Source organism: Quercus robur, chromosome 10 (assembly GCF_932294415.1).
Source record: "Quercus robur chromosome 10, dhQueRobu3.1, whole genome shotgun sequence".
NCBI classification, from domain to species: Eukaryota; Viridiplantae; Streptophyta; class Magnoliopsida; order Fagales; family Fagaceae; genus Quercus; species Quercus robur.
This window is the reverse complement of record NC_065543.1, coordinates 33,549,705-33,571,450: the sequence shown is the minus strand read 5'-3', so window position 1 is coordinate 33,571,450 and position 21,746 is coordinate 33,549,705. Positions and strand designations below refer to the sequence as shown.

The 21,746-nt window shown below is 34.8% G+C and overlaps 1 protein-coding gene and 1 long non-coding RNA gene across 2 annotated transcripts; one reads left to right on the top strand and one right to left on the bottom strand.

Moving 5' to 3' along the window:
• Positions 1-1,278: 1,278 nt before the first annotated feature.
• Positions 1,279-5,903, bottom strand: LOC126702475 (cysteine-rich receptor-like protein kinase 43). The gene is made up of 5 exons (XM_050401175.1): positions 5,349-5,903; positions 4,843-5,053; positions 3,812-4,049; positions 3,507-3,657; positions 1,279-1,831 (listed from the first exon to the last, which is right to left on the bottom strand). The coding sequence occupies exons 1-5, from the start codon at positions 5,562-5,564 to the stop codon at positions 1,463-1,465; spliced, it is 1,185 nt and encodes a 394-aa protein (XP_050257132.1). The 5' UTR covers positions 5,565-5,903; the 3' UTR covers positions 1,279-1,462.
• A 12,094-nt stretch (positions 5,904-17,997) lies between these two features.
• Positions 17,998-21,224, top strand: LOC126703459 (uncharacterized). The gene is made up of 5 exons (XR_007648076.1): positions 17,998-18,152; positions 18,255-18,333; positions 18,462-18,529; positions 19,791-19,983; positions 20,867-21,224. It is a non-coding gene; the product is annotated as an uncharacterized LOC126703459 (long non-coding RNA).
• Positions 21,225-21,746: the final 522 nt, after the last annotated feature.

Below are 21,746 nucleotides of genomic sequence, written 5' to 3'. Positions count from 1 at the left end.
GAGGAAATATGGAATTGATTACCGGATTGGTCTAAGGACTTGGTTTCCATTCTTTGAAAAAAGCTGTGAATTAGTTCCGTTCTTTGAAGAAAGCTGTGAAAGATGAACGGGGACGGGTTTGAGGATTCTGTTATTTGGTTACCCTCTCAAACAAGTAAATTCTCTTATGCAACCTCATGGGAAGGGCTTAGAACAAAGCATCTTGAAGTGGAATGGAGTAAGGATAGCTAACCAAAAGACTCTGGAGGTGGATACATTATGTTTGATAGGTAGAAGTATATAGCAAAGAACATCTATTTTTTCAATGCTCCTTTACCTGAAGAATATGGATGAAGTTTATGAATTTTGATTGATTACTAGACCTTACTAAAGATGGGATTATCCTTTCCATGAAATGGGACCTCAAGTCTAGGGTCAAAATCTGCTGTAAGGTGAAGAAATCTGTCCAAAATATAGCTCTTTGTTCCAGTTGGGGAATTTCTCAATTTGTATTCCAAGATTGAAGTTGTAAATGAGCTTAAGAGTCCGTTTTGATACAATTTATTTTTGTTGAAACTAAAAACTGAAAACACTGTAGTAAAATAATTTTTAAATATGTAAATAGTGCCGTGGGACTCATTTTTAATATTTTTTAATGTATGAATAATGTATGCACAGTGCTTAAACAGTGCATGCACTGTTCATAAACAGTGATTTTTGTCCCTGAAAGTCAATAACTACGGCTTAAAAAAAAAAAAAAAAAAAAAAAAAAAAGAAAGGAAGGGGAGAAAACGCGCGTTTGAAAACACAGACATGTATCCAAACCGACACTAAGTGCTTGTCAGCTCATTTGTTTGTCTTGCAGCTGATGTCCTTTACTTTGTTTTAAGATGTGATATTGTATCTGCATTTTTGCTGCTTGTCCCTGGACTTTGAATGTATCCCAATAAGTATGGAAATACAACGTGTTTTACAACAAATGATATGTTGTTGTGCATGATAAAAGTGGTTCTAGTAGTAAACCCAAGTGAAATTAATGTTACTCTAATCCGAACAAGCTATATCAACAAAGGAGAAAAGTTGTATCCATAGGACTCTATTACTCCAGGGTTTCAATAAAATCATTCATTCGTCTGAACAAACATGATTCCAAATTTCATTCAGAAAACATTGAAGGTTCACAAACTGTTTGCTCAAAACCTATACAAATTGGTAATTGACTATTCATGCATTATCTTCATAGTATCTAATCATTCATCAATAATTGAGATTCAATGTTTAATCACGTAAAAACCAATGGATTCAGAAAATAAAAGCTCTTGATCTTTGCTCTATCACTAGTACAGCAAATGGTTTTAATGTAAACAAATATAAACAAAAACTACACTAAATTAGCATAAAAAATTTAGCCCAAAAAACAAGAAGAAGAAACTTTACATAATATAAATGAAGCTAATTGCCTTTTACATTCTATAAAATCCGGTCATCTTCCTTCATCAATAGAAGAAACAGATATAGAATTTCTAGAATATTCCTCAACAAAACTACCGCCTCCAGAAGCCTTGGTAGCACCAGTAGCCGTGCTACTAGCATTGGTATTAGTTAAAGCAGTACTGGTAGAGGTCCAACGTCCACCACGACCTTGAATTCCAGGTTTACCTGGTCTGGGCAATGTAAATGAATCACTCAAAAGCATGAGATGAACTGCATTCATGTCAGGCCTTTCTGCAACACTTTGTTGACAACATAACAGCCCAAGCTGGATGCACATAGCTGCCTCATCAGGATTGTACTTGGCAATGGTTGGGTCAATTAATTCCAATGTCCTCCCTGCTTGATACAGCATCCATGTCTGCAAATATAGCAACAAAGAATCAAAGGAATTAACTGAGCATTTTTTCCCCTTTCCCAATGTGGGCAACAAACACCTCTGCTTTAGGCCAATCCAAATTGCTAAATATACTTGAAGATCAATATTGATTAATTAGATATAAATTCATGATAAGGCACTATATAACTACATTATGCAAAAGAAAGCAATTCAGGGAGCACTTTATAACTTGATATATGAGATAAGGATATATTGGAATTGACAACTCTTACTCAGTCTGTTTCAGTGTAAAATGTTTTCTGTTTTAGTGGAAATTATTTGTTTGGTTGCAACCCGGAAAATGTTTTTAAGTGCTTAATTGCGCCCAAAATTTCAGACAATAATGGCAATTTGGGGGGAGAAAAGTGGCAGCGGTGGCAACTTATTCAGGTAACCGCTAACAGTGGTGAGGGCAACTGGGTGGTGGCCAATGGTGACAGCAGTCTGGCAAATTGGTGGCATAGAACAAGCTAGTGGCAGCCAGCAGGTTGGCAAATAATGGCTGGTGGTTGACAATAAGCAAGCAAGCAGGTGGGTTGAGTGGCAGCTGGTGGCTGGCAGTTGGTGGCCATGATAGCCTGCAACAATGACTAACGGGCTATCTACAGCTAGTGGTGATGGGCAATGATGGTCAGGTGGGTGGGTGACAACAACCTTTGGCAATGGATGATGAGATGGTAGTGGACTAGTGCCAGCATAGAGGATTGAAAGGGATAAGAGTGGAGGGGATAAAGCCAAGGCCTTTTTTAGAAAGCGGTTGACATTTTTAAAAGCATAAATCGTTTTTTGCCATTTTTGTGTAATTTTCCATTGTCCAACGAAAAGTTTTACATTGATTGACATTTTTAATCACACCAAACACTGGAGAAAATATTTTCCAAAAAACATTTTATGCCGAAACAAATAGGGCCTTAACACTCCACAATTTGTTCATAGATACCATCAAATTGGTTAAATGGAAAAAAAATATGAATTTTAAATTACTCCTAGTTGAATTTGAGAAAACTAGCTAAAAACCAATACTTATCAAAGATAGAAAAAGGGGGGGGGGGGGGGGGGGGGTGAATAACTAGATCAATCCACCTTCTCAGGCATAGCAAATTACTCATTGAAATGGAGATTCCACTACAAGGCAGGAAAAGCAATTGTTAAAGGTGACTCATTGCCTAAGAGTCTTGAGGCAATACCAATTCAAATGAGGTTTGCTGTAAATGTGAAAGGCCTCATTGAGGGTGGTTTTGTGTGTGTGTGTTGTCAGGGAACTTAATAGAGAAGGGTTAAAGAAGAATTATAGTAACGAAGTAGCATGTTTGGGAGGTACAAATGCCAGAAAATATTCAGTAATGATGCTAATATTGGCATTAATCCTCAATTATCTGGAACAGAAGGTTACCCTAACAAAAAAGAACCTTTAATTAGATTTTTTTTTCTTCCCTATTAGATGTATCTTCAATTTATTGGAGTATGTTGCAATATATGGGTTTCGATTCTCTGATTCTCAAAGGATGATAAGACAAGAATATAACAACAATGACTCAATCAGTTAATGCAAATTTCGTTGTATATAAATCTTTTAGGTTGGCATCCAGAGAGATGAGCATTACATGTGGCAACCATCATTCATTACAAGATTTAGGTTTCAGATAAAGTAACTTACGTAGTTCAAGAGATCTTGTTTCTCTGAACTAAGCTTTGTGTCATGGTTCTTTCTCCCACTAACAATCTCTAACACCAAAACTCCATAACTGAAAACATCTGTCTTCACAGACAAATATCCATGCATTGCATATTCAGGGGCCATGTAACCACTGCATTCAACAACATATTTTTTTTATCATTTTCTTAGCTATTAACCCAAACAATAGTTCTTAAGATAGACTAATATCACTTGAAGCAGTGAAAACAACTAATTAAGAACAAACACAAATAGGTGAAGCTGACGAAATTTAAGAAACCACTCACTGAGTACCAGATATCCTAAACGTATTTACATGGGTGTCATCCCCAGGAAAGAGCCTCGCCAAGCCAAAATCTGAAATTTTTGGATTCAAATGCTCGTCCAACAATATGTTACTAGCTTTGATGTCTCTATGAATGATCCTTAATGGGGCCTCTTCATGTAGGTATTGAAGGCCTCGCGTAATGCCTGTTACTATTCGAAATCTTGTTGGCCAATCCAGGGATGCAGACTTCTCTTTATCTGAAAAAATTAAAATCCTACTTATCAAAAAAAAAAAAAAAAAATTAAAATCCCACCCCCATGAAAAGCTATTTCATGCATACTATATACACATCCTTCCTCTCAAAACGTGTGAGTCTCATAGCTGTAGATGCATAAAAAGAATTATTTCTCCCCCACTCCCCAAAACACACAAACACTAACAAAACCATCCTATTCTTGATAGTTTTATCAAATAATGGGATTAAGATCCTCTAGAGTTCTTATTTTAACTCCATCATGGAGTTCCTAAATCCTGTTTATTCATTTTAAAATGATTGGCTTACTATACCGAGTCATCAACATTTGAAAAAAAAAAATGACAATTACAATTTTGGCATCTATTTAAATTAATGTTGATGTACCAAAGTCCAGCACTCATTTCAAAATGAATTGATAAGATTTTTGGAATTCCATGTTGAAGTTACCCTAAGAATTCTAGAGTATCCTTATTCTAAAAAAGGTGACAAATATTCAATCTATACAAAAATTCGAAGGCAACATATATAAAGCACCCAATAGTTAAGAAGCTTGTAACTCAATAAAATTGTACTGTTGTCTGGTCTCCAATATACGGATAACAAATGCCCCTCCCCCGCATGTTATAACTTATAACAATTAGTTGTATCCAATACACAAAACTCCCACAACCTATCACTTTTTGGTGGAAAGCACTTGCCATCACCATCACACACACACGAAGGCTCGACCTCTCTTTAACTTATAGCAATTAAATTATATACAATAATAATAATAATAAGATGAAAATTTTTACCAAATAGAAAGTAATCGAGGCTTTTGTTAGGCAGGTATTCATATATAAGCATTTTCTCAGGCCCTTCAGCACAACATCCAAATAATGTGACCAAATTCTTGTGCTGAAGTTTGAGCAACAGTTTCACCTCATTAGTGAATTCTCTCCTCCCTTGTCTTGATTCTAATGATAGCTTCTTCACTGCTACTTCTTGTCCATTTGGCATCAATCCCTGTATATCAGTTTCAATAATCATCATTGACCAACTAATAACAGTCCCAAAAATTAACACAACATTAATTTATTAATATAAAAAGCTGAAACTTTTTTTGTAGGTATATAAATTATACTCTTATTTTATTTCATTTTTATTCTGATTCTACTATACATGAAAATTCTACAATAAAATATTATTAATTAGAGTAAGAACTCACACAAATATCTGAAATTTCCGGGGGGATAATTTCGTAATTTTGTTTAATTTTTTATAATTAAAAAAGAAAAAGAAAAAGTTGAGTTTATGATACCTTGTAGACGGGACCAAAGCCACCGTGACCGAGCTTATTGAGCTCGGAGAAGAAATTGGTGGCGACTTGGAGAGCGCGGAGCTCGAAGAAGATGTCAAAGGAGTCGACAACTTCGTCTTCGGCATCGTCGGCGGCGCCGCCTCTGCCGCCGCCGCGTTTGAATCTCTTTAGCAAGCAGGTGCAGAGGTGGGACAGAAACCTCATCAAAGCAAGCATTAATGGTACGGACTGTCAGTCAGGCGATAATCACTAATAAATGGACAACAACAACAACACTCTTCCAGCTTTTGCTCCGCTAATATTTCTTCTAGGTAGTACGGATAGGACTTTTTGTCAGGAAGAGAGAGTGACTGTGGTCTATTGTTTCATTTCCAAACTCAACAGATGTGATCTGCAGAGTCTGTTTTTTTTTGAGAAAGTATATAGTCAATTGGAAGTTTCACACAGAGAAAAATGTGGGTACGTCTGTTTGGGTTTAATTTTTGTCTTAATGGTGGTACCTGTAATAAAATTGAGTGTGTTTTTTTTTCATAGGATAATAAATGGAGGGTTGAGTTTTGGTTGCGTGGTGTGATGTTGTTGGGTTTTGGAGTGTGTATATATATATATTTACATTTTTGGGCTTTCTTTTAAGTCTAAAGACTTGATTTTTTGCTCTTTGGTTAAGGGTAGTTTGGGGAAGGTGAATAACCGTCAACGTTGTCATTAAAATTGGATAGTGAAAAGGTGCAGAGTTTTCTAACACCAGGCTGGAAGAAAGAGAATTAATAAGAGATTTCACTGTTTAGTTTGTATTTTCAAAAGCCGGTGAAGTTGGTGTTGAGTGTCTTTTTAGCACGTGTCTAATTTTAGATACGTGTGTTCGGGTCTTAACGTGCCGTGATGCAAAAACAAAAAAAAAAAAAACATGTTGTTTAGATAGAAACTATGACTAACATTATTTTATATTAAAACCAGTCATTTGTATAACCCTTGACTGTTGTTGAGCTATTTCATTCAAATCATTGTGTAAGTGAAATATTTAAATAAATTATATAATTCATTAAAGTAAGTATTGTGTGGACTAGAATTATATATATGAATGATCTCTTTAATCAACATATATGGCTTGGAAGAAAAAAATTTTAAATTGGTTTAAAATTAAACTTTTTAAGAAATGCTACATCCACACCAAATATTAAGTAATAAGTTATAATTTTTTAATTTAAATTCACCATTGTAATAATTTGTCATTTTAAATTTATTATGAAAATATTGTTCACGTAACTTTTTCAAACTTTTTCCATTAAATGGAACACAGCATGAAAATGTGACTCTAAATTTTGACATAAAACAAAAGTCATATGAGATTTTGTGTTAAACTAAACTAAAAAAAATCAAGTCACAAATATAATTCAATAAAATAATATTAATTACACTTAAAACTTACATAGTTTAAAGAGAAACCTCGGAAAAAATTTTGTTTACTTTTTAAAAAATAACGGTACACTGAATGTGAGTGCTTCAAATAAAATAATTGGTAATACTGATTTTTATTTTATTTTATTGACTAGAGGAGACCAAGTCAAATATAGTCATCTCATCGCAATGAAAAAAAAAAGGTGTTGTAAAATATACTTGTCCACTTCATGGTGGTGTCAGGGGTTGTCCAAGTCAAAAAGAAATACTTTCTTAATAAAATATAAAAGGTTGCCGCGCCAGACAGAAAAGCTGGAAACATCGCGGTGTATACAGATACAAAAATAAGTGCAAAATGAAATTCAAACCCATGTCTAAATCAATCGATGTAAACAAAAGAAAAACTCCATTGACCCAAATTTAAAAGTCTTCTTTTCATAAAGGAGCTGCATGTAGCAACGTATGTGTGGGGATGATGACTACACGTTTCTATAAGATTCATCAATGTATGTGTCGGGATGATGACTACACGTTTCTAACTTTCTATAAGATTCCGTGATTGAATTAATTGGGATAGAAAAGTCTAAAGCACATCATTTTTTACAATTTTTTATTATAATTGTGGCGTGATAAAGTATAATCGGTAAAAAAAGATAGTAGGTCTATGTATAAGTGATAGTTAACTACTCACATTCTCTCACATTAAAATTGTAGCAAAAAAATTATAGAATAATTTGTAGTTTTATAACTATTCAATTGTGATTAGCAGTCGAATACTTGCTTGAATTCAATTTGTCTGAACGATCTATAATAAGAAGAAATCAAAACTCAATCTTTTACAGGTGCTTTTGACATTGGAATATTTTGTTCGTGAAAATTGCCAGTGTCACATTGGGGACGAAGAGTAGACAACTTCTTGTGTTTGACATTGGAATTTAGAGCGTTGATTAAGCGCGTGGACCAGTACCACCTTACCAAAACTTTTCTTTATTATCACGGTGCAGTTTGGATTGAGATTAATATGACGTTGGCATTTTGCGTTGTGTTTTGCTTCCCTTTTTTTTTTTTTTTTATAACGCATTTCAGAGAAAAAATTTAGCTGAAATGGTTACTGTTCATGCACTGTACATAAATAGTAGCCGAAATTTTTGAATTTTCAGTACATCAATGGGTCCCGTGTACTGTTCACGGGACCCACAAACTTCACTTTTTAGCACATTTTTCATTAAAAATGGATCCCATGGCACTATTCACACATTTAAAAATTATTTTGTTACAATGTTTTTAGTTTTCAGTTTATTGCACATTCTTGGTGCGATGATCACTCTTATACTTGCAGAGTGTAGGGGGCAAGAGTCGGGGTTTAAGTCTCTAAGAAAGAGTTTCGCACACATATACACTTAGATTAAGCTAGATTAGAATTCTATCTTGTATAAAAAATAAAAATATATATATTTTACTAATGTGTGTCCTAAGGGCACACAATAGTATACCATTTTTGAAAAAAGTTTTATCGGAAATTGAAAAAATTTTGACAGTTTTTTCAATTCTCGATAAAATTTTTCCAAAAACAGATTTGTTATTAGGGCATACATTAACTGGACCCTATTATTAATAGGAAAATGGTAAGAGTTGTCTCAGTGACATTAGTTAAGGAATTATTTTGCCAAAGCTCTTGTAGCTGAATTGGCACATCCCCATGCACAAAGTGCTTGGGGGTCTAGGGGAGAAAGGATTCGAGCTACGAGATTAACAGCATATTGTAATTATCTCTTAAAAAAAAAGTTAAGCAATTATTTTTAGAAATATTTTATTAGGAGAAAGATAAAACAATAAATATTATTGACAACTTTTTATATTTGTCATGAAAATATCAAAACTTTTCTATTATGATTTATTAACAATTGCTCTAATAGTTCCGTTAACATGATCATTTTATAATTTCCATGAAAGTGATATCAAAAGTCTTTTAAAATAATTCATTAACAAATGTCTTATTAGAAATATATTACATTGGCTAATATATCTAATATATTTGTTAAATATTAGCATTAATGCGTATACCATGTTGCATATGCTTGAATAGATGCAAAAAATGAAGCATAGAATTAGAATATGAGAACACGAAGGTTGCATGGTTTAGCCTTATCGATTTACATCCATAGAAGAAATTACATCTTTCTTATTTAAGAGTGTAGTATAAAGTTTGTATTACAATAAACCATAACATGAATATATATAGAAGCCTAAACCCTAAACTTTTAGTACAAGTAGGAGACTTGCCTTGCACACAAAGTAGGTGGACTTGGGCCTATTACATTAAGCTAATATGTCTAATATATCTCTAACATCATCCCTTCTCAAACTCAAGGTGAAAGTTTGATGAAAGCTTGAAAATGGATAAACATGCGAAGATGCCTTGAAAAATGTCTTGAAGAAACCATGATGAAGAATATGCCAATTGACTGATTTTGGAGCTTCAAATGAAGGAACGAAATCCAAAATCAGAATCTATGCGAAAATTTGAACAAAATAGGCTATTTCGAGAATTTTAACTTTTGGTAAATGGTCAACGAAAAAGTCAAATTCAACTGAAGATCAAAGTCAATGGTCAAAGTCAAAAGTTAGCACGGTGCGGGTTGGTTCCAGGTTGTTCGGGTTGGGTCACATATCGGGCTGTAGAGACGCTAATGTCATCCTATGACGTGGCGTTGATTGGATGCTTATGTGGCGCTTCATGCCAAAGCTTGCATGGCGAATAATGTGTGATGTGTGATGTCACAAATGACATGACAATGACATCAGCAAAGATATGTGTGGCACATGCATATACGTACCGACATGTGGTGGCAAGTGAAGAACCTAGATGGATCATGGGAGCGCGTGCCACAATGGATGACCGTTGGATTTCTCCTCTTTTCAGATTGGCAGATGACAAGACCAATAGGGTGGTGCGTGTAACGACCCAAGGAAAAGCGCTAGTCACATCTGCGCTATACCTCAAAAGGACTAGTCACAATTGAGGCTCCTTATAGTTGTTAATAAAGTCCAGTTTAACCCAATATATGCCTAATGTGGGACTCATCACACATCTACACACATCACACAATCAATCAAATTGGGGCATCACAATCTCCCCCACTTAAATCTCTAACGTCCTCGTCAGGGCCCACTTTGTGAGGTAGTGTCTTTAAACCCACACGGAATTACCGGGCTGGCTCTAATACCATATGTAATGACCCAAGGAAATGCGCTAGCCACATCTGCGCTATATCTCAAAAGGACTAGTCACAATTGAGGCTTCTTGCAGTTGTTAATAAAACCCAGTTCAACCCAATAAATACCCGATGTGGGACTCATCATACACCCACACATATCACACAATCACTCAAATTGGGGTATTTGTCAAAAGTATTTTTGTAACATTGAAAGAGAAATTTCAACTATTAAATAATATTTTAAAGAGATACTTCGAATTTTAAATAAGTTGTGAATGCCCAAATCTCATTTAAAAGGTAATTTCTAAACTAAACTATTTTCCGTAAATAATTGAGTTTCAATGTAAGTTTTCTAAAAAGGTTCCTGTTCTTTAAATTTGTTAAAACCAAGTGATTTCAAGGTCATATTCCTATTCTCCAAATGGTATTTAAAATGTTCCTTTTAGCAAATTTAATTTTTAGATTTACTCAAGAATTGTAATATATTTACATAAACTCCTCAGTTTCTATTCGTGTCTGGCTTGACTCTATTCCGTTGTGTATTCTGTATAATTACATATGTAACGACCCAAGGAAAAGCGCTAGCCACATCTGCGCTATACCTCAAAAGGACTAGTCACAATTGAGGCTCCTTGCAGTTGTTAATAAAGTCCAGTTCAACCCAGTAAATACCCGATGTGAGACTCATCACACACCCACACACATCACACAATCAATCAAATTGGGGTATCACAATCTCCCCTACTTAAATCCCTAACGTCCTCGTTAGGGCCTATTTTGTGGGGTAGTGTCTCTGAACCCACACGGGATTACTAACCTGGCTCTGATACCATATGTAACGACCCAAGGAAAAGCGCTAGCCACATCTGCGCTATATCTTAAAAGGACTAGTCACAATTGAGATTCCTTGTAGTTGTTAATAAAGTACAGTTTAACCCAATATATGCCTGATGTGGGACTCATCACACACCCACACACATCACACAATTAATCAAATTGGGGCATCATAATGCGTGTGCCATAGAATGATTTAAGCGTGAGGAATCTGAAGCAATGCGTGGGATTGTCGGCAGAACTTGTGGCAATGCGAGGCAGCGCATGTGGAGGTCATAGGTCGTTGGATTTCTAGGTTTTTGTTGTAAAAGGCCTTGGAGCACGTCTATGTAGTTGGTTTCATTAGACAAAGGTTTGATTTGCACAAATCTAAAAGGTAAAGGCATGATTTGCTTGAGATGTTGGATCTTGGCCTTATTGGTAAGGCAGTGACGGTGGCTCTATGAAAGGCTATTTGTATGATGTCATAAGGGCTAGATCTGGAGGCAAGTAGTAGCACAATGACTATGGTAGATCTGTATGCGTGGGAACTTCTTTACAGTGTAGAGATATTTTGCTTAGTGCCAAGAACAAATTTTGTCTTTGATACTATGTTAAATATTAGCATTGATGTGTATAACATGTTGTATATGCTAAAGTAGATGTGAAAGAGAAATCGTAGAATAGGAACATGAGAATACGAGGGTTTTGTGGTTCAACCTTATCAGCCTACATCCACGGAGGAAACTCTTAAGAGATACATTTATATTATGTAAGACTAGGGGTGTGCACAAGGCAGGTTGGGCTGGTAAATGCCAATATTTTTATCCAATCCGCTACTAGCAGGTTAGGAAAATTCCAATTTGTCACTGACCCACCAAAGCCTAAATTCGACGGGTTTGTTACAAAGTGTGATGGTTTTAACTCGGTAGGTTAGGCAGGTTGTGTGGGTTGGTAGTAAAAAATTTTATCACAAATTACAATTTGTTATTGAATAATATCAAAATATAACTAATGCACACAAAAAATTAAAGGCTGATTTCATTGAATAATCTCAATTCCAAAACAAACATAGGGTTAATGAAAAAGAGATATATCAGCTCTAACAGACAATTTCTATACACACAAAAAAAGAGAAAAAAAAAAATAGTAAGTTGCTACCTTATAACTGAGGAAAATTAAATCAACAAAACTCAAAGTCTTAACATTCCCAAAGTCACATCAAGTATTCGAAATAATAGCATACCAACATAACAAATAAGCTTCAAAATGGTATGCATTCTCTCAAAAGCCACAATGTAATTAAAATTAAACCCACTGAAAATAAACACACAAGTCTAACAAAAGTTCTTCACAAAATAGATCACATCAATCAACTTTTAGTCTGTAACCATTTCAAAAGTTAAACAGAACTCCTCCAAAGCAAGTAACAACGTAACCAATCATCCACAACATAAGATAAAATAAATATTACTATTATTGTATTATTCATGTTATCATTTATAATGTAATCAAGTTTAAGTAAATGGAAGATAGAGAAAGAATGTTACCTGCCTAAGCCAAGTTCCTCAAAAACATGGTATGGTGGTCCTTTCCAAATAACCTTGGGCTTTTAGGCCTTAACCATCAATTTACTTGTATTCTAGGTTGGGCTTATCCCACAAGTACTATCGCAACAAAAAAAAAATAATGGATGTAATATATATACTATTGCATCTTTAGATTATTTTTTTGTTATAATAGTAACTTAAATTTATTACATCAATATGAGATTGTATCAATAATTATTATGTTACATTGAAATGTGTTGTTGTAATAGGTAACTCTTATTTTACATTGAGATATTTTGTTGCAATAGGTAATCTTTTGTTTCACATTGAACTATATTGTTGTAATAGAGGTGAGTAATTGAGTAGTGGAAAATTTTGGGAAATTGGAGCTATTTTTTTTCATTAATTTCCTCTCTCTCACCCATGTCTATCCCTTCTTTTTTTTTTTTCCTTTCTTTTCTAATCTCAATATTTCTCTCACACCACACGTCTTCAATTTTTTTTTTCTCTTCTCAATTTCCCACTTTCTCTCACCACATCTATCTTCCTATTTTTTCTCATCTCAAATTTAACTCACACCCACACCTATTTCTCTCTCTCTCTCTCTCTCTCTCTCTCTCTCTCTCTTAATCTTAGTTTCCCTCTTTATCTCACCCACCTCTATCTCCTATTTCTTTGCTTTTTTTTTTTTAATCTCAAATTCTCTCTCTCTCTCTCTCTCTTTTCTTTTTTCATCTTAGTTTCCCTCTTTCTCTCACCCACATTTATGTCCATGTTTTTCTCATCTCAATTTCTCTCTCTCTCTCCCCACGAATCTCTCTTTTTTTTCTTTTCTCATTTCTCTTTTCCTCTTTCTTAAGCATATCTCTAAATTCAAATTTATCTACTAACTACAAAACTTATCTCTCAAATTTCCATCTCACTCTCATATCTACTAACTCTAAATTTTCTCTCTCAAATTTCAGTCTCTCTTAATTCATAGTCTCCTTGGAGAGACTCTTTCTCAGTTTAAAGATTTTCTCTCTAACTTTCAGATAATCTTTTGGTTCTCTTTAAATTTTAATTTGATTTTTCTTTGTTTAATTGCACAAGCTTCAAGCAATATTGTTTTGGAGTGTGTATATATATTTACATTTTTGGGCTTTCTTTTAAGTCTAAAGACTTGATTTTTTGCTCTTTGGTTAAGGGTAGTTTGGGGAAGGTGTATAACCGTCAACGTTGTCATTAAAATTGGATAGTAAAAAGGTACAGAGTTTTCTAACACCAGGCTGGAAGAAAGAGAATTAATTAAGAGATTTCACTGTTTAGTTTGTATTTTCAAAAGCAGGTGAAGTTGGTGTTGAGTGTCTTTTTAGCACGTGTCTAATTTTAGATACGTGTGTTCGGGTCTTAACGTGCCGTGATGCAAAAACAAAAAAAAAAAAAACATGTTGTTTAGATAGAAACTATGACTAACATTATTTTATATTAAAACCAGTCATTTGTATAACCCTTGACTGTTGTTGAGCTATTTCATTCAAATCATTGTGTAAGTGCAATATTTAAATAAATTATATGATTCATTAAAGTAAGTATTATGTGGACTAGAATTATATATATGAATGATCTCTTTAATCAACATATAATGGTTTGAAAGAAAAAAGTTTTAAACTGGCTTAAAATTAAACTTTTTAAGAAATGCTACATCCACAACAAATATTAAGTAATAAGTTATAATTTTTTAATTTAAATTCACCATTGTAATAATTTGTCATTTTAAATTTATTATGAAAATATTGTTCACGTAACTTTTTCAAACTTTTTCCATTGAATGGAACACAGCGTGAAAATGTGACTCTAAATTTTGACATAAAACAAAAGTCATATGAGATTTTGTGTTAAACTAAACTAAAAAAAATCAAGTCACAAATATAATTCAATAAAATAATATTAATTACACTTAAAACTTACATAGTTTAAAGAAGAACTACACTTAATATTAATTACACTTAAAAATAATATTAATTACACTTAAAACTTACTAGTGAAAAAAGAAAGTTGCACCTTGTTGGTTGGAGCAAGATTGTGAAGACTAAGAAGGATGGGGGACTCGGAATTCAAGCAGCCAAAGCAAAAAATTTAGCCTTACTTGCTAAGTTGAATTGGAGAATGTATCAAGAGAAGGATGCCTTGTGGGCTCAAGTCATCTTGAAGAAATATTGCTCCTCCTCTAGAATGAGAGCAAGGGATCCGGATGCTCTCCCCTCTTCTCCTAATTGGAAGGCCATTAAAGCGGGGTTCACTATTTTCTCTAGTGGAATCTGTTGGTGTGTTGGGACTGGAGCAAGGACTAAAGTTTGGCTAGATAAGTGGCTGAAGGGAGAATCCCTAAGAGAAATGATTCAGGGGCCTTTAACCCTAAGGGATAACTCACTTACTGTTGAAGAGTTAAGAGATGTGGGTGGCTGGAAATGGGATTTAATATCCTTTGAATTACCAGATACCATTAGGAATAAAATTAAAGCTCTTCCTTTGCAGGAATTTGGCCATAGAGAGGACTCTCTTATGTGGAAATTTACTAGAGACGGAGAGTTCTCCACTAATTCAGCTTACTTACTAAGCATTGAGAATGAGGCCACTGAAGTTCCTTTCATGGGACAATGGATATGGAAAATTGATATATTGCCCAAAATTATTATGTTTCTTTGGTTGTGTTTCCACAATAGTGTTCCTGTTAAGAGTATTCTAGCAGCAAGGGGTATAAATTGTGATGGCAAGTGTCCTATCTGCAGGTCCCATGATGAAACCATTATTCATCTTCTCCGTGATTGCAAGTTAACTCAAAATTATTGGAGAAGTATTGAGGTCCCTCCAGACTGTGTTAACACTTTCACGGGTAGTTTAGAGGGTTGGCTGCATTCAAATAGTGTGAATACTGTTCTACATAGTTCTGGTATTCCATGGAGCACGGTCTTTTTATTCACTATTTGGGCTGTTTGGAAAAATAGAAACAAGATTGTGTTTGACAATTCTATTCCTAACCTGAAACTGCCTAATGATTGTATCAATCAAGCTAGAGAGTACCATTTTTGTGTGAGCAAAGGAAAGAAAACTAATACAAAGATTGTAATACCTGTTGGTTGGAATAAGCCAAGAGAGGGATGGTTCAAACTTAATTCAGACGGTGCATCATTTGGAAATCCGGGTAAGGCAGGGGGTGGTGGGATCATTAGAGATAGTCAAGGAGCATGGGTTAAGGGCTATGCAAGATCAATTGGCTTTACCTCAAGCATCATGGCTGAACTATGGGCCTTGAGAGATGGGTTGAGATTGGCGGAGCACCTTGGAATTCAGCAACTAGAAGTAGAACTAGATGCTATGGTGATTGTTGGGCTGCTAAATTCCAAAAAGAATCCTAACTCAGCTTATGCTCCTCTATTATTTGATTGCAGATACCTCCTGGACAAGTTTCCTCAAGTGTGGGTTGTTCACGTGTTTAGAGAAGCCAATAAATGTGCAGATTGGTTGGCAAAATGGGGCTGTTCTATGCAGGAGGACTTTGCTACTTTTGATTTTCCTTTTACTGCTGATCTAGAAACTTTATTAGCTAAGGACATTAATGGTTTGTACTATTGTAGACTTGTTGCTGCTAGTATGGCTTCTGTTGATGTGTAGTTACGTCTTTTGTGTTTAATAATATTTCCCTTTTACCAAAAAAAAAAAAAAAAAAAAAAAAAGAACCCTCGGAAAAAATTTTGTTTACTTTTTAAAAAATAACGGTACACTGAATGTGAGTGCTTCAAATAAAATAATTGGTAATACTGATTTTTATTTTATTTTATTGACTAGAGGAGACCAAGTCAAATATAGTCATCTCATCGCAATGAAAAAAAAGGTTTAGTAATGTTGAATATTAGCAACGCGATGTGTTATACCATGTTGTGTATGCTAGAGTGGATGCGGAAGAGGAAGTATAGAAGAAGAACACTGAGAACACGAGGGTTACGTGGTTCAGCCTTACGGCCTACATCCACGGAGGAATCCCTTAAGGGTTACATCTTTATTGTATGAGAGTGTAGTACAATAACTTCCTGTGTTACAATGAACCCTAACATGAGTATATATAGGCGACTAAACCCTAGACTACTAGTACAAGCAGGAATGGGCTTGGGCCTATTATATTGGGCTAATATGTCTAATATATATCTCTAACACCCTCCCTCAAACTCAAGGCGGAAGCTCGATGAAGGCTTGAGGTTGGATAAGCATGAGAAGATCACTTGGAGATGCCTTGAAGAATGCCTTCGAAGAAACCACAATGAAGAATGTGCCAAATGTCCAATTTCGGAGCTTCAAATGAAGAAACGGAGGCCAAAATCGGAATCTACGCGAAAAAATGAGCAAGATAGGCCCTTTTGGAAATTTTGACTTTTGGTCAAAAGTCAACGAAAAAGGTCAAAGTCAACCGGTCCAAGTCAAAGTCAACAGTCAAAGTGCTCATGGGTCAGATCCGGGTGGTCCGGGTCGGGTCGGTCCGGGTCAACGGTCAGCTAGGTGACGTGGTGCTGACGGGACGACACTGCTGACGTGGCTGATGACGTGTCGCTGACATGTACTAGGGCTGACGTGGCCGTGCTTGCGTGGCTGCTGACGTGGATTAATGACATCATCATATGACGTCAGATGACATCAGCAGCATTGTCGGCGCGTGGCAGAAGCATGCACCGTTCACCGGCGCGTGAAGGAGCAACTAGAAATCCTGGAAGCGCGTGAGAGCGCGTGTTATCTCAGATGAGGGCCGGAATCGCAGGTTTCGTAGATCGGCGGACGAGGAGGCCGACAGGGCGGCGCGTGCGCCCAGAAGACGATCTAGAAGTAAGGATTCTATGGCGGCGCGTGGGAGATTTTCCAGAGGCTACGGAGGCGCGTGGCAAGGCTTTGGGTGACCGGATTTCTGGGTTTTGGTCGCGGGAGATCTTGGAGCACGTCTGTGGTGTTGGTTTCATCAGGCGAAGCTTGAAGTTGCATAGATCTGAGATTGATGTCACGGGTTTGATTGAGTTTGCACGGTGGCTGCGAGATGCCGTGGAGTCTAGATCCAGCAGAGAAGCATATGTGACTTCTGATGGTGATGTGCACATGAGAATCTTCTTTGTTGTGTAGAGATGTTTGTTTGATGCCAAGAACGAAGTTTGGCTCTAATACCATGTTGAATATTAGCAACGCGATATGTTATACCATGTTGTGTATGCTAGAGTGGATGCGGAAGAGGAAGCATAGAAGAAGAACACTGAGAACACGAGGGTTACGTGGTTCAGCCTTACGGCCTACATCCACGGAGGAATCCCTTAAGGGTTACATCTTTATTGTATGAGAGTGTAGTATAATAACTTCCTGTGTTACAATGAACCCTAACATGAGTATATATAGGCAACTAAACCCTAGACTACTAGTACAAGCAGGAATGGGCTTGGACCTATTATATTGAGCTAATCTATATATATATATAAAACCGAAGCTTTTGAAGTTTCCACAATTTTCCACATCATCGCCATTTAAAAAAAATTAAAAAACTATTTGTATTTCCCAATCCATGTCATCATTTTTTTTTTTTTTTAAATCATCAGCATTATTAAAAAAAAAAAAAAAAAAAAAAAGAAGCCTATTTCTATTTCCACGACAAAACCAAACCCTATACCCAAATTTTTGTTCTCCTTCCCCAAACCCTAAACCTCTTCTTACACACCACCTCTTTGTTCTCTATTTCTCTCCCTCATCTCTCTTCTCTACCCTTTCAACCTCTGATTTGTTTTTCAATCAAACCCGTTAAAACCCTAAACATCAGAGTACTAATTAGCCCAATTACGTTCTTTTCTTTTCTATTTTTTTTGTTGAATCACTGCTATGATCTAAATTAATTCTTTGCTTCTTGCATATTTCATTGATAGGTCAATCACGTAGCCACTGAATCATCATCACCAACATTGATCGTTCGTGCTAATTTTTCTATTATATACTATCCTTTGTGTAAGTTCCCCGATAAAACCCTAAACCTCTTCTTACACACCGCTAAAATTATTGAACAAAGAGGAATTCAATAATTTTGGTGTTTTTCATAAGGACCAATCACATGCATGTGACGGTTTTGTTTTCAGGATGAAGCAGAGGGTAAAAGTGAATGTTGCCCCAAAATCTCCCGGTTCAATTTCTCAAGAATTCCTTGGTAAGATCACCTTGAATCCTCAATCTTCCTTATCTTCTTCCTTTTTTGTTGCTGTTGTCCTAATCTATTTGCTTATAATTAATTTGTGGTTTTTGTTTCCATAGTTTTTGAACATTCTTGAATTAGGACGAAATCAAGATGACTTTGAGGCTGAAGGATTGATTTGGGGTTTTTATTAGTTTTGGGATTTTGGGGTTCCTAATTAGGGTTCCTAATTAGGGTTTGCTGCAATTATAGATTTCAATTGCTAATATGTTTCCTCTTTGTTTTTTTTTTTGTTTTTCCCAGGGGAACACCATAGAAGATCAAATTCTACCTATGGTTTGTCTCTTTGTGTTTTGAGGTTTTAATTTAATTTAGGATTTCCTCCCTAACCTGTTCTCTTTATTTATTTGTTAGTAGGAGTGAACTTGTGGTTTTTGGGTCCAGTTTAGCACTTTGGTTTACTAATTTGTGTTTTTTTAATTCAAAACTTCTGAATAAGGTTTTAAATATATTTTGGGTTCTATTTGTTGTTATCCATATAATTGTAGACAAGCTATGAGTCTTCCATGTTTGAAAGACTTAATCTTCATCAAAATATATGAACACTAACAAAAATATTTTTAATTTTGCATTTCGTAGGATTTAGTTTTCTGTATTTTGGTTGGTTGGTTTTGATTTAATTTATTGGGTATCAAACCTGTGAAGAATTTTGGAGAGCAAGCTTGATCAGCTTTGTGGAGGCTCTTTGTGTTCTAAACCTGCTTGTATGTTAGTAAGAGCAAAGTAGATGGTGAGGTCTTGGGTTCAAGATCCAGCCAATGTATGTGTATCTTACTTATAAAAAAAATGTAGGTTAGCTCAGTCTTTAGGCTTATCATAGCAATTTCTGTTATAATTTTGTACAATATCAGCTCTGTTCCATTTCAATTCCTTTTATACATTGTATAGTTTCTTCTTATAGTGTTATAGTTTTTTCAATGATATGATTGTGATTTAAAATGGTATGGAGAGCTGCAAAGATATGTTTGATCTAAATTCCAAAAGGAGCAGCCAGGAGCAGCTATGCTAATTGTTACTCCCTATAAGATGCATTTAGATTTTATTTATTCTGCCACTTCCCTTATTGTTATATCACTGAATTATCCTCTAGACTTATTATATTTGTAAATGATCTTGATGAATTTTTTTCATATTAGGGAAGTTATTAATTGTCTCTAATTTGTTTTAATTGGAACTCTTACAATACAAATATGTAAGTACATATATGTAATTGCAGGTACAGAGCTACAGCCATGCTTAGCATGCCATCAACCTCATTGAAATTTATGTTGCATAAAGGATATAAGAAAGTTGTGTTGTTTTCACCTTGCAATGGCAAAGACAAGATTTAGCAAAATAAGTACAGCCTCCAAAGTTTTATTCAGCAAAAATATAATCAGGATGAGATTTTGATTGGTTTCTCATGTCAGGTAATTCTCCCAATTCTTTTCAAATTTGTTTTCCTAAATTATATCCGTTTGTCTCTCTATTTGTTTGTAAACTCCACCATTGAATCTCTGTACATCCCTATTTTTTCCTCTCTTTTTTCCATATGGATTTTTCTTTTATTTCGTTTGGTTCCCTATTGCTTGATTATTTTTCATGTTTTTTTTTTTTTGTTTGATGGGTTTCCTTTGGTTTTGGAGGATTGCAAGGAACACAACCTAGAAGGTTTTAATTCTTCTACTATTCCGTTTTGTTCCTTTTTCTACTATTAAAAAAAAACGGAACAAAGTTCTCCATTGTTCTATGGTTCATCATTTTAAGTTGTACTATGTTTTTTTTTTTTTTTTAATTTAATTTTTTTAATGAAAAAGTTGTACTATGTTGATAAAACAAAGTTTAGAAATTTAATACTTTTATTGTTAATTGCTTCTTCGCTGAGATGTAATTGTTCTCAACTCTATAGGATTCTCTTCTTTTTTTTTTGGTTATGGTTTTTTTTTCCTAGCCTATGTTTATATTAAACATGTTGATGAAAGGGTGATTATTTACATTTAAAGCTTTTTTTTTTTTAATGAGAATCACAAAGACATCTAAAACTGAAAAAGAAAGTTTAAACTCCTAGAGTTTAATATATAGATTGCTTAAGTTGAACTTTATGCCCTAAGACTTTGGGGTTACACATCAATTTTTTCATCTTTGTTGAAAATCTGAGTTGGATCATATTTTGTTCCTGAACCTATTACTGTTTTAGAATCCAAATTTTGGATTGGAATCATGCTTTTCTATATTACTTGCAATTAATTTTTTAACTCAAATTTGTAGTTGGATTGTCATATCTTTTGCCTCACAGAATGTTAAATGTTGCAGGTGGTTTCTTTTACCCAAATTTGTGTTGTGGACTTTTATTATTGCCCATAATCCATCCTATGATCCTTGCTTGACACTTGAGGTTAGAAGAAAAGGAGAGAGCCCCCCTTTTAAATTTTTTTTTTTTATTCCGTAGCTGTTTTCAACCAGACAAGACTTGGTTTTTGGGCATTAATTGTAAGGCCATGAAAGTTCTTAAATTGAAGGATTTACATTGGCAACTGCTTATTCTTAACTTAAATTTGTTAAGATTCTCATCCCTTTTTTAGTCAATTTGTATTCTCCTTATATTTTCCCCCATTTTGCTCTTGCTTTAACATTCTGTACTATTATGGGTTAAAAAAAAAATTATAATATGCTTTGAGCCATAATATGCTTTGAGCCAAATTATAAAAATTATCCCGTGCATCGCACGGGTTAGCGACTAGTATATCTAATATATATCTCTAACAAGTAAAATATACCTGTCCACTTCATGGTGGTGTCAGGTGTGGTCCAAGTCAAAAAGAAATACTTTCTTAAAAAAATAAAAGGTTGCCGCACCAGACAGAAAAGCTGGAAACATTGCAGTGAATACAGATACAAAAATAAGTTGCAAAATGAAATTCAAACCCATGTCTAAATCAATCGATGTAAACAAAAGAAAAACTCCATTGACTCAAATTCAAAAGTCTTCTTTTCATAAAGGAGCTGCATGTATCAACGTATGTGTGGGGATTATGACTACACGTTTCTATAAGATTCATCAATGTATGTGTCGGGATGATGACCACACGTTTCTATAAGATTCCGTGATTGAATTAATTGTGATAGAAAAGTCTAGACCACATAATTTTTCACAAATTTTTATCATAATTGTGATGTGACAAAGTGTAATTGG

What these genes read in the sequence shown, in the direction of transcription:
- LOC126702475 (XM_050401175.1), bottom strand. Translation starts at nt 5,564, where the DNA reads ATGCTTGCTTTGATGAGGTTTCTGTCCCACCTCTGCACCTGCTTGCTA. An exon ending in TTTAGGATATCTGGTACTCA is followed by an intron (nt 3,658 to 3,811) that starts GTGAGTGGTTTC and finishes TGTTGAATGCAG; the next exon opens with TGGTTACATGGCCCCTGAAT. An exon ending in AACAAGATCTCTTGAACTAC is followed by an intron (nt 1,832 to 3,506) that starts GTAAGTTACTTT and finishes CTATATTTGCAG; the next exon opens with ACATGGATGCTGTATCAAGC.